Source organism: Vombatus ursinus, unplaced genomic scaffold (genome assembly GCF_900497805.2).
Source record: "Vombatus ursinus unplaced genomic scaffold, bare-nosed wombat genome assembly UNPS02014778.1, whole genome shotgun sequence".
In the NCBI taxonomy this organism is placed as follows: Eukaryota; Metazoa; Chordata; class Mammalia; order Diprotodontia; family Vombatidae; genus Vombatus; species Vombatus ursinus.
Window position 1 is genome coordinate 21,378,413 of NW_020954556.1, and position 14,099 is coordinate 21,392,511.

Here is a 14,099-nt window from a genome sequence, read left to right on the forward strand (position 1 = left end):
TTTTATTTACTAATCTGTGTCCATGTTGTATCCTTCCCGCCTTACCTCCAACCCAGCCACTCAGTAAATGCTAAGTTTCTCAAGATCAAGGACTGCTTTTTTGTTTAGCTTTATATCTTCAGTGCCTCACACAGCAACTGAAGCCTCGCCATTCAAACAGAAACTTCTCTGTTGAGCTTTTAAATCCCTTTACAGCCTGGTTCCAGCCTCAACCCCTTTTGTAGTTCAGCCAATCCGCCTTCGTGCTGTTCCTCACACACGATCCTCCATCTCTCCCTCCTCCCCTGCAAATGGGCCATCTGTCCTTCATGACTGCAACACACTACTCCCTTCTGCCTCTCAGAATCCCTTGTTTACTGCAAGTTTGCTCAAGAGACACTTTCACTCAAAGCCTTTCTATCTCTCCAGCTTCCAGTACCGACAGATTTTGTATTTCATTTAAATAAATTTTATATACACTTATTTATGTATATGTAAAGAAAGTAAGTTCTCTGAGGGCGGGAATGGTTTCATTTTTGTCTTTGTATCCTCAGTGCTTAGCACAGTGCCTGGTACATAGGAGATGTTTAATAAATGCTTATCAATTAATTGATAAATAAATGGTCATTGGATTATACTGAAAAAATTTTCTATATAGCTAATTGTTCTCCTGTAATTGTGCTTTATCTACCCTTGAATTTTCACTTATTTTGTCAAGTGAATTGTGCCTCATTATTTGCCATTAAAAATTCAAGAATTTCTTGCAAAATGGATAATTTTGATTACATTAAATTAAAAATGTTTTGCACAAACAAAGCCAAGGCAACCAAGATTAGGAGGGAAGCAGAAAACTCGGAAACAATTTTTACAACCAGTGTCTCTGATAAGGGCCTCATTTCTAAAATATATAGAGAACTAAGTCAAATTTATAAGAATACAAGTCATTCTCCAATTGATAAATGGTCAAAGGATAGGAACAGGTAATTCTCAGATGAAGAAATTAAAGCTATCTATAGTCATATGAAAAAATGCTCTAAATAGAGAAATGCAAATCAAAATGACTCTAAGGTACCACATCACACCTATCATATTGGCCAACATGACAAAACAGGAAAATGATAAATGTTGGAGAAAATGTGGGAAAATTGGAACACTAAAGCATTGTTGGTGGAGTTGTGAAATGATCCAACCATTCTGGAGAGCAATTTGGAACTATGCCCAAAAGGCTATAAAAACGTGCATACCCTTTGACCTAACAATAGCACTTCTAGGGTTATATCCCAAAGAGATCATACAAATGGTAAAAGGACCCACATGTACAAAAATGTTTATAGAAGCTCTTTTTGTGGTGGCAAAGAATTGGAAATTGAGGGGATGCCCATCAACTGGGGAATGGCCGAACAAATTGTGGTATATCAATGTAATGGAATACTATTGTGCTATAAGAAATGATGAGTAGGTGCACTTTAGAAAAACCTGGAAAGACTTGTATGGACTGAAGCTGAGTGAAGTGAGCAGAACCAGGAGATCATTGTACACAGTAACAGCTATGTTGTATGATGACTAACATTGATAGACTTAGCCTTTCTCAGCAACACAAGGATCTAAGACATCTCCAAAGGTCTCATGATGGAAAATGCTATCCACATCCAGAGACAGAACTATGGAGTTTGAATGCAGATGGAAGCATATTTTTGCTCTTTTTTTTCTGTTTTGTTTTCTTTCCTCTTTCTTGTGGTTCCTTCTATTGGTTCTAATTCTTCCTTACAACATGACTAATGTGAGAATATGTTTAATAGGAATATATACGTATAGCTTATATCAGATTGCGCGCCATCTTGGGGAGGCAGGCGGGAAGGGACAAAGAGAAAAATTTAAAACTCAAAAGCTTATGGAAGTGACTGTTGATAAATCAAAATAAATTAATAAAAAAATTCAAGATTTCTGAATGTGGATTAATATGTTAAACATTAAAATCACAACAAAATCACAAATTCACAGAATCTCAACATAAGTAATACCATTTTCATGATTTTCAGTTTTATGAAATAAAAAGATTTACCTGATGGTTCACTATGCTTATATTCTATCTTGTGTTGAGGATTCTTCCTGTAAAAAAAAAAGAACAAGCTAAAATCAAGTTTACCAATTAATAATTGCTTAGAAACTAGTTTTTGACATAGAAACAAAAACCACCAGAATTGGCAGGGACCTCAGAAGCCATGCTGTCCAACTCATCCCTGAATAAGAATCCTCTCTATAATATGACCTAAAGTGGTTATTCAACTTTGCTTAATGAAGTACAATGAAGAGGAACTTTCAACTTTCCAAGGTATTCTACAGTATTTTGAGACAGATTCATTTATTGGGAAGTTTTTTCCATCCTAGTGGCCATCGTCTGGAAACTTTCCAGCTTGTCAAGGTTCTTCCTAATATTCTACATGTAGTCTCACTGGGGCATAATCAGGTCTAACCAGGAGTATCAATTAGAGTATCAAGAAAAAACTAGGCTTCTCTAAATGCAGCCACATCTCTCCCATCTTGTTCTTGTGAAGTTGATTCTCTGGACCCAAGGAAAAAACTTTTTATTGCGCTCTATTAAATTAAAAGTCTGCTATATGGCCTAGTGGATAGACCCTGGAATCAGGAAGACCTCAGTTCAAATCTGGCCTCAACACTTAGTAGCTACATGACCCCAGGCAAGTCACTTTACCTCTGTTTGCCTTATTTTACAGGAGGCAGAAAAAAATTTTTTTAAAAAGGAGAGCAAGAAAGCAAAATGGCCTTATGATGAGGTTTTACAAATAGCTGAGGAAAGAAGGAAAACAAAAGGCAAAGGAGAAAGGGAAAGATATGCCCAACTGAATACAGAATTCCAGCGGATTGCAAAGAGAAACAAGGTTTTCTTAAGTGAGCAATGCAAAGAAATATAAGAAAACAACAGAATGGGAAAGATGATATCTCTTCAAGAAAATTAGAGCTATCAAGGGTTCGTGTAAAAATGGGCATGATAAAAGACAAAAATAGTAGAGACTTAACAGATGTAGAAGAGATTAAGAGGTAACAAGAATATACAGAAGAATATATAAGAAAGATCTTAACATTACTCATAACCACAATGTGGTGGTTACTGATCTAGAGCCAGACATCCTGGAGAACGAAGTCAAGTGGGCCTTAGGAAGCATTGCTAACAATAAGGCTAGTGAAGGTAATGGAATTCTAGCTGAACTATTTAAAATCCTTAAAGATGATGCTGTTAAAGTGAGGCACTCAAATATGCCAGCAAATTTGGAAATTCAACAGTGGCCACTAGACAGGAACAATTGCAATCACATGCCAGCAAGGTTATGTCTAAGATTTTGCAAGCTAAGCTTCACCAATATGTGAACTGAGAATTACCAGAAGAGCAGTCTGCTTTTAGAAGAGTCAGAGGAATGAGAGACCAAATTGTCACCAATTGATGGATTATGGAGGAAGCAAGGGAGTTCCATAGAAACATCTACTTCTGCTTCATTGACTACACTAAAGCCTTTGACTGTGTGGATCACAACAAAACGTGGCAAGCCCTCACAGAGATGCGAGCACCAGATCATCTTACTGGTCTCCTGAGGAACCTGTATGATGGGCAAAGAACCAACAGTCAGAATCAAAACAACTGATTGGTTTAAGACTGGAAGAGGAGTACAACAAGAATGTATACTCACCTTATTTATTTCACTTATACACAGCATACATCATGCGAAATGCTAGGCTGGATAAATCAAAAGCTGAAATTAAGGTTGCTAGGAGAAATATCAACAAACTTAGATATATAGATGATACCACTCCAGTGGCAGAAAGTGAACAGGAATTAAGAAGCCTCTTGATGACGGTGAAAGAAGAGAGTAAAGCTGGCTTGAAAATTAACATCAAAAGATGTTAGAAGATCTTGGCAACTGGTTCCATCATTCCTTGGCAAATAAAGGGAGAAGAAATGGAAGCAGCGTCAGATTTTATATTCCTGGGCTCAAAGGTCACTGCAGATGGTGACTAAAGTCATAAAATTAAAAGACACTTGCTCCTTGGAAGGAAAGCTATGGCAAATCTAAACAGCATATTAATAAACAGAGACAACACCTTGCTGATGTATGGCTGTGAGATGTATGGCATGTGGACTATGAAGAAAACTGAGTGCCACAGAATCAACACCTTCAAATTATGATGCTGGAGAAGATTTTTGAGAATCCCTTGAAAAGCAAGGAGATAAAATCAGTCAATACTTATAGAAATTAATTCAGGCTAGACAGCAAAGGATGAGATGGACAGATAGTGTCACAAACAATGAACATGAACTTAGATAGATTTTGAGAGATAGTGGAGGACAGAAAGGCCTGGCATGCTATGGTTCATAGGGTCACAAAGAGTTGGATATGACTGAACAACAATATCTCTCTTTTATTTGTCTACAAAAACAGCATGGAAGACTTTGACAAATTACTTCCTAAAATCTACATAAATGGTATCTATACATCCCTTCAACATAATAGACTAGCCACACTATCAAAAACAAATAAAAAAAAGAGATGTTAAACTGGCAGGACCTATTCTTGATAAACCATGTGAGTCTTCTTTGATCATCATTTTCATTTCCAGATGTTCACTAACGTCTATAATAATATATTCTCATATTTTGCCCAGGAATCAAAGTCAAGGTTATCAGCCTATAGTTTTAAACTCTTATTTTCTTTCCTTTATTAAAAAATAAGGATATGTATTCTTCTCAAATTAGATGGTACCTTTCCTCTGGTCTCTATAGCATTTCAAAGAATAATGACAATGGCTCAGTCATCACAGCTGCCTGCAACCTCTAGAGTTCCTAAGGACAGTTAATTTGGGCATGACTTGAACTCATAAAGCACAGCTAGACACCTCTTACTAAATCTCGACTCATCTTGGTTATCAACTTCCTATTGGCCAGTTTGAGTCTGTCCTTTCCAATGCAAAGATCATTCTCTTTGGCAGAGAATGCAATGTATCTTGGTTGATACACTGTGGTAGTTTCCCTACTAACTGTTCATTTTAAAGACCTTGTGATTAGATCTCCAAGAATATAGGAAAGTACACACTTAAACAACCTGTTTACTTTCTCAGCAACCTTTTACTCTGGGCTTGCCAACTGCCTTTCCTTCTCTTTCTCTTCAAATCCTTCTCCTCTTTATTCTCTTTCCTGAGTTCTCCTTTGTTCTTCCTAAGCTCCATCCCTGTGTAACAGACTGCCATTCCTATTTTAGGCCATGATCTAGAAGTCCAAATTCTATTCTCAAGTGTTTGGCATCACCTTCATTACCAAGCTGTTCATTTCTCAAACATGTCTACTTTCTGAAGCCCTTGCCTTCAATAGGAAGCAATGATATAAATATCTGTTCTGCGAAGTCATGGGAGCTACTCTATCATATCTTAGATACACACTCTGGGAATGAATGAATAGTATTTATCAAGCACTTATTATGTGCCAAGCACTGTGCTAAGTTCTAAGTGCTAAGGATTCAAATGCAAAGATAGTTACTGCCCTCAAGGAGCTTGTATCATAGTAGAAGGAGACCCCATCTATAAATGGCATGCTTTTTCCAGAAGCAATGGTAGTAATGATTTGGTTACTGCTCTTAGAGCATGAAGTAGTAAGCAAGGAGTGACTTAGGGGGAAGAATCAATAGGGCTAACAGCAAGGCAATAATGTTTAAGTGGACAGGAGGTGAAATATATAGTCTGGGGGCTGACTAGATAAAGTAAGCTGATGTGTTTGCTGATGTGCCAATCAAGACAGCACAATTTCTTGCTGATGGTTCCAAAGTAGAAAGAATTAAGTCACTGAGGGTACAAATAAGTCCCAAAGTTGTATTTAATTGTGGCCTGGGCTAGTATTTCTACTTCTTTGACTTGTGCAGTTTGCTAATTTCACAAAAGACTGAAATACAGCCTTGTGGAAACAAGTTGAGTTGGGGATTTTCCACATTTCATTTCAGAGCTTAAATATTAAAATACCAATTATATTTTTGACACTGTTGTTTCACTGATAATGAAAAATGGTACATCTTGTTCATTAGTTTCCTACTTTAAAATATTAGTGACATTTTATTTTTTCCTTGTTTATGACAGATAGACACAACTCACAGAGTAGCTGCATTTTAATAAGATAATTTACATTTTTGAAGAGAAAAAAATTTAAGTCATCAAATAGTTCCTGAATGAATTAAAAGCAAATTATATCAAAGATTTTAGAAATGTTTATTTAACATTCTTTGTTTAAAGTCTGACTCTACTCCCTACATGGTGTGGAGATGAGATTGAGTTGTTAAAAACTATGCCAGTAAAGTGCCAATATTGCACTACCAATATGAAAAAGTTTCTACCAATATAAAAAAGCTTCTAGTAAGGACCAGGTGATAGACTATATGTTTGTCCTCCAAAGATCTATTCTAAATTCATAAATGATCATCATCAGATGGTTCTGCCACTAGGTGATGATTTTAGCAATCATGTTTATACTAGACATGATCAGAATGTCAGTATCAGTGGGACCAAGAGAGGTGAAATCGTGACCCTCGAAGTACTGAAGGGCAATAGATAGGCCTTAAAAATAAAGGATTCTAAGACCAAACAGGGAAGCCAGGAAACAAAAGTTATTAATTATTCCATTTATTCCCTATCATTCGATGCCTGACACACAGATCCCACTTGTGACTCTCACCCAACCCGTAAAATAATCCTTTACCATCTCTCTAATCAGATTATCTAAATCCTTCAAGTACCCAACTAAAATACCTCCCTTGACCACCCCAAAAGAAGAAATTATCTCTTTTCTCTGAACTTCTCTACCACTTTTTGTCCAGAACATTTAGCACTTATCATATCATTTGTTATCTTTCCTTCTAAATGTTTTGTCTTCTCAACTCCATTGTGGGCTCCTTGAAAATAGAGACAATGTCACATAATTCTTTGTATCCATTACAATGCCTAACAGTTTTTTTCATTTATCTTGGATAGAATTGAGCATGTTTCCCATTCTTAAGAAAGAAATTTTTCTCATTGAGCGAATAAAAAATTTTCTACGAAAACTGATGTGGATAAATTCCAGGAGCCAAGATGGCGGAGTAAGCAGTAGATTGCCTCTCCCATTCTTATCCCTGAACACCCATAAAATAGCACCCCAGAAAAGATGCTGGAACAGTGGAACCAGTGGAAAGACAGAGTGGAGCAGTCTTTTGGTCCAGGAGACTTAGAGGATCAGCAAAACAGGTCCATATCACTTAGGTAAAAGGGGAGTGCAGTCCAGGATAGGAGGCATCCCAGTAAGCCAACAACAGGCTCCATCTCAGCAAACCAACAGGAGATCTTGAGCCCTAGAGCAGTGGAGCAGGCAAATGCCAACACTAGGAACCCCCATATGCATTAGCACAGCCAAGGGAACCGGCAGATTCCAGCTTCGAGAACCAACACATGTGCCAGCACAGCCCCAGGGAGGTAAGGTATCTTCCAGCAGCAGACCTCTCTGTGATTTAGCGCAGCCCTGGGCGGGCAGGAATCCTCCAGCAGCAGACCTCCACGTACTTCAGTGCTGCCTTGGATGGGCAGGTGTCTTCCTGCAGCGGACCTCCATGTGCTTCAGTGTAGCCCCAGGAAAACACAGAAAAACCACACCTGGCCTCAACACATGCCAGACACTACCACTAGGACCCCAACTCAGCAACAGGAAAGCTGCCAGACCTCTATAGCCTCCAGCAGCCAGAACCTGAGGCCCCAGGGCACAAACCTAGTGACCAGGCCCCTGGCCCCCAGCACAAGAAGCCTGGTTAAGTGTTCCCTGTGCTCCAGCAGGAGAGCTCAACTTTAAAAGCCAGGAAATAGGCAGACATCATGAGCAAAACGCAGAAACAAACACTGACCATAGACTCTTTCTATGGGGACAGGGAAGATCAAAATACAAACTCAGAAGAAGACAACACTGTCAATATACCTACATCAGAAACCACAAAGGGGGATATGAATCAGTCTCAAGCCCAAAAAGCCTTCTTGGAAGAGTTCAAGAAATATTTTAAAAGTCAAATAAGAGAGGCGGAAGAAAAATTGGGAAAAGAAATGAGAGGTATACAAGAAAGAGTCTATAGCTTGGAAAAGGAAGGACAAAAATTGAAGAAATAGTAAATAGCAAAATAGTTAAATAGTAAATAGTAAATAGTAAAATAGTTAAATAGTAAAATTGGCCAAATAGAAAAGGAGGTACGAAAGTTAATTGAAGGTACAGTAACTGAAGAACAACTCTGAGGTACCATATCACATCTATCAGAATGGCCAACATGACAAAACAGGAAAATGATAGATGTTGGAGAAGATGTGGGAAAATTGGAACACTAATGCATTGTTGGTGAAGTTGTGAAATGATCCAACAATTTTGGAGAGCAATTTGGAACTATGCCCAAAGGGCTATCAAAATGTGCATACCCTTTGACCCAGCAATAGCACTTCTAGGGCTAAATCCCAAAGAGATCACACAAATGGGAAAAGGACCTACATGTACAAAAATATTCATAGCAGCTCTTTTTGTGGTGGCAAAGAATTGGAAATTGAGAGGATGCCCATCAGTTGGGAATGGCTGAGCAAGTTGTGGTATATGAATGTGATGGAATACTACTGTGCCGTAAGAAATGATGAATAGGCTGACTTCAGAAAAAACTGGAAAGACTTGTATGGTCTGATGCTGAGTGAAGTGAGCAGAACCAAGAGAACGTTGTACACAATAACAGCCACATTGTGTGATGACTAATACTGATAAACTTAACCCTTCCTGGCAATACAAGGATCTAAGACATCTCCAGAGGCCTTGTGATGGAATATGCTATCCACACCCAAAGAAAGAACTATGGAAGCCGAATTGTTATTTTTTTCCTCTCCTATTGAGTTTTGTTTCCTCTTTCTGATGGTTCCTTCTATTGGTTTTAATTTCTACTTACAACATCACTAATGTGAAAATATGTTTAACATGAAGGTAAATGTATAGCCTATATCAGATTGTGTGCCGTTTTGGGGAGGGTGGTGGGAAGGAAGGGGGAGAAAAATTTTAAACTCAAAAGAATATGGAAGTGATTATTGATAAACCAAAATTAATTTAAAAAAAAGAAAAAAAATTGAAGAAAACAACTCCTTAAATAGTAAAATTGGCCAAATGGAAAAGGAGGTACAAAAGTTAACTGAAGAAAATAATTTCTTAAAAATCAGAATTGGGCAAGTGGAGGCTAATGACTCTATAAGACATCAAGAATCAGTCAAACAAAATGAAAAGAATGAAAAAATAGAAGAAAATGTAAAATATCTCACTAGAAAAACAAGTGACCTGGAAAACAGATTCAGGAGAGATAATTTAAGAATTACTGGAGTATCTGAAAGCCATGATGAAAAAAAGAGCTGGGATAGCAACTTTCAAGAAATTATCAAGGAAAATTCCCTGGAAGGTCTAGAACCAGAGGGCAAAATAGTCATTGAAAGAATCCACTGATCACCTCCTGAAAGAGATCCCAAAATGAAAACTCCAAGGAATATTGTAGCCAAACTCCAGAATTAACAGTTCAAGGTGAAAATACTGCAAGCAGCCAAAACGAAACAATTTAAATATTGTGGAACCACAGTCAGGATTACGCAGGACTTAGTAGCTTCTACATTAAAGGATCAGAGAGCCTGGAATATGATATTCCGGAAGGCAAAGGAGGTTGGATTACAACCAAGAATCAACTGTCCAGCAAAACTGAGTATAATCTTTCAGGGGAAAAGATAGACATTCAATGAAATAGGGGACTTTCAATCATTCCTAATTAAAAAAGAAAACAGAACTGAACAGAAAATTGGATTTTTGAATACAAGACTCAAGAGGAACATAAAAAGGTAAACAGGAAAGAAAAAAAAAGATATTATTCAATAAGGTTAGACTGCTTACATCCCTACATGGGAAGATGGTATTTGTAACTCTTGAGAACTGTATCTTTATTACAGCATCTAGAAGGGGTGTACATAGAGGGTATGGATATAAGTTGACTTTTATGTGATGATAAAAAAAAAAGGATTGTACTGGGAGAAGAGGAAAAGAAGAGGCAGAAAAGGGTAAACTGCATTACAGGAAGAGGCGCAAAGACCTATTACAGTAGAGGGAAAGAAGGGAGGGAGGCGAGCATTATTTGAACCTTAATTCTCATTGGATTCGGCTCAAAGAGGGAAAAACATACATACTCAATTGGGTATAGAAATGTATCTTACCCTAAAGGAAGTAAGAGGGGAAAAGGGAAAGAAAAGGGCAGGGGGTAGACAGGAGGGAGGGGAGAAGGGAAGGAAGAAGTAGTGGGAAAAGGGGAAAGAAAAGGGAGAGGGGCTGATAGAAGGGAAGCCAGATTAGGGGAGGTGATGGTCAGAAGCAAAATACTAGTGAGGACAGAAAGGGAGAAAGGAGAGATAAAAGCATAAATGGGGTGGAGGGGGGAGGGAGAATAGGATGGAGAGAAAGACATAGTTAGGAATCATAACTGTCAATGTGAATGGGATGAACTATCCCAACGAACGGAAGCAGATAGCAGAGTAGATTAAACATCATAATTCTACAATATGTTGTTTACAAGAAACACATGTGAAGCAGAGAGATACACACAAAGTAAAAGTAAAAGGCTTGAGCAGAATATATTATGCTTCCGTTGAAGTAAAAAAAGCAGGGGTAGCAATCCTGATCTCAAAGGAAAAGCAAAAACAGATCTAATTAAAAGAGATAAAGAAGGAAACTACATCCTGCTAAAAAGGTACCATAGACAATGAAGCAATATCATTACTAAACATATATGCACCAAGTGGTACGGCATCTAAATTCTTAGAGGAGAAGTTAAGTGAGTTACAGGAAGAAACAGACAGAAAAACTATACTAGTGGTGGACCTCAGCCTCCCCCTCTCAAAACTAGATAAATCTAATGACAAAATAAACAAGAAAGAAATTAATAAGGTGAACAGAATTTTAGAAAAGTTAAATATGGTAGACCTCTGGAAAAAATGGAATGGGGATAGAAAAGAATATACCTTTTTCTCAGCGGTATATGGTACCTACACAAAAATTGACCATGTACTAGGGCATAAAAACCTCACAACGCAATGCAGAAAGGCAGAAATATTAAATGTATCCTTTTCAGATCATGGTACAATAAAATTATATGTAATATAGGGCCATGGAAATATAGAGTAAAAATTAATTGGAAACTAAATAATCTAATCCTAAAGAATAAGTAGGTCAAATAACAAATCATAGAAATAATCAGTAACTTTATCAAAGAGAATGACAATGATGAGACAACATACCAAAACTTATGGGATGCAGCCAAAGCAATTCTTAGGGGAAATTTTATATCTCTAAATGCTTACATAAATAAAATAGAGAAAAAGGAGATCAATAAATTGGGCATGCAACTAAAAAAGCTAGAAAATGAAGAAATTAAAAATCTCCAATTAAATACCAAATTAGAAATTCTGCAAATCAAAGGATTAATAAAATTGAAATTAAGAAAATTATTGAACTAATAAATAAAACTAAGAGCTGGTTTTATGAAAAAAAAAACAATAAAATAGATAAACCTATGGTAAATTTTATTTAAAAAAAGAAAGAAGAAAACCAAATTACCAGTATCAAAAACGAAAAGAGTGAAGTCACCACCAATGAAGAGAAAACTAAAACAATAATTAGGAGCCATTTTGCTCAACTGTACGCCAATAAATCTGATAATCTAAGTGAAATGGATGAATATTTATAAAAATATAAATTGCCCAGATTAACAGAAGAGGAAATAAAGTAAATTATCCCATTTCAGAAAAAGAAATTGAACAAACCATGAACGAACTCCCTAAGAAAAAATCTCCAGGGCCATTTACTCCAGGATTTACAAATAAATTCAACGAAACACTTAAAGAACAATTCTAATACTATATAAAATATTTGGAAAAATAGGCAAAGAAGGAGTCCTACCAAATCTTTTTATGATACAAATATGGTACTGATACCTAAATCTGGAAAAACCAAAACAGAGAAAGAAAATTATAGACCAATTTCCCTAATGAATATAGATGCAAAATTTTTAAATAAAATCTTAGCAAAGAGATTATAGCAACCTATCATGAGGATATAAACTATGACCAGCTGGGAGTTACACCAGGAGTGCAGGGCTGGTTCAATATGAGGAAAACTATCAACACAATTGACCATATCAACAACAAAACTAACAGAAATCACATGATTATCTCAACAGATGTAGAAAAAGCTTCTGACAAAATATAACACCCATTCCTATTAAAAATGCTAGAGAACAAAGGAATAAATGGTGTTTTCCTTAAAATGATATGCAGTTATATTTTAGATAAATTAGCTTGTAAATTAGCCTAAAATAAAGAGAACTATAAATTAGCCTAAAATACATAGAACTATAAATCAGCCTAAAATATATAGAGAACTGTGTCAAATTTATAAGAATATAAGTCATTCCCCAATTGATAAGTAGCCAAAGGATATGAACAGGCAGTTTTCAGAGGAAGAAATTAAAGCTATCTATAGTCATATGAAAAAAATGCTCTAAATCACTACTGATTAGAGAAATGCAAATCAAAACAAATCTGAGGCACCACATGACACCTATCATTGGCTAACATGTCAAAAAAGAAAAATGATAAATATAGGAGAAAATGTGGAAAAACTGGACCACTAAAGCATTGTTGGTGGAGTTAAGAACTGATCCAACCATTCTGGAGAGCAATCTGGAACTATGCCCAAAGGGCTATAAAAGTGTGCATACCCTTTGATCCAGCAATATCATTTCTAGGGCTGTATCCCAAAGAGATCAGAAAAATGGGAAAAGGACCCATATGTACAAAAATATTTATAGCAGTTTTTTTTTTGTGGTGGCAAAGAATTGGAAATTGAGGGGATGCCTATCAATTGAGGAACGGCTGAACAAGTTGTGGGACATGAATGGAATACTATTGTTCCATAAGAAATGGTGAGCAGGTAGACTTCAGAAAAACCTGGAAAGACTTGCATGAACTGATGCTGAGTGAAGTGAACAAAACCAGGAGAACACTGTACACAGTAACAGCAACATTGTCTGATGACCAACTTTGATAGATTTAGCTCTTCTTAGCAATGCAATGATCTAAGACAATTCCAAAAGACGCCAGATGGAAAATGCTATCCACATCCAGAGAAAGAACTACGGAGTCCGAAAGCAGATGGAAGCATACTATTTTCTCTGTCTTCTTTTTTTTTCTTCTCGTTATTTTTTCCTTTTGCTCTGATTCTTCTTTTACAACATTACTAATGTAAAAATATGTTTAATATGATTGTACATGTATAGCCTATATCAGATTGCATGATGTCTTCAGAAGGAGAATGGGAGGGAGGAAGAGAGAGAGGGAAGGGAGAAAATTTAGAACTCAAATTCTTATAAAAATGAATATTGAAAACAAAAGATAAATAAATAAATACTTTTTTTAAAAAAAAAGAGAAAAATGGGGCAGCTAGGTGGCGCAGTGGATAGAGCACTGGCCCTGGAATCAGGAGGACCTGAGTTCAAATCCAGTCTTAGACCAGACACTTGACACTAGCTGTGTGACCCTGGGCAAGTCACTTAACCCCAATTGCTGAGAGAGCGAGAGAGAGAGAGAGAGAGAGAGAGAGAGAAGAAAGAAAACTAAAGCACAAGCTATATCAAAACACCCAACTTTTTTGACTAATTTTTTAGCTTCTTATTTAATGGCTAATTTTCATTTCTGATAAGACTTTGATCTTTGAAACTTCAATCTGTTTCAAATATCAATTCTAAGGAAGGGAGTTTTTCTAGTGAGAACACCCCAAGAAATGCCTACTTGTCTTAAGAAGTTGTACTGAGATCTGTAAAACTTTAACCACCAAGGATCCTCATACCACCTTAACTTTACAAACCTGGGACTTGAATAAAGCAGAATTTTCTGGCATTAACAATGTACGTAGCTTTTCTGAAGCCATGAAAATCTGACAATCAGGTTTATTACACAAAACAAAAATAAGGTTTCCTAAAATATGACTAATGAGCATCTTG

General features: G+C 36.6%; 1 protein-coding gene across 2 annotated transcripts in view; it reads right to left on the reverse strand.

Annotated features, from left to right (window-relative positions):
* APLF (aprataxin and PNKP like factor) overlaps positions 1 to 14,099 on the reverse strand; it is a 66,032-nt gene that overhangs the window by 11,782 nt on the left and 40,151 nt on the right. For both annotated transcript variants that reach the window (XM_027865600.1, XM_027865602.1), the window contains exon 9: positions 2,042 to 2,088. In XM_027865600.1, coding sequence (XP_027721401.1) covers positions 2,042 to 2,088 — 47 coding nt within the window. The remainder of the gene's footprint in view (positions 1 to 2,041; positions 2,089 to 14,099) is intronic.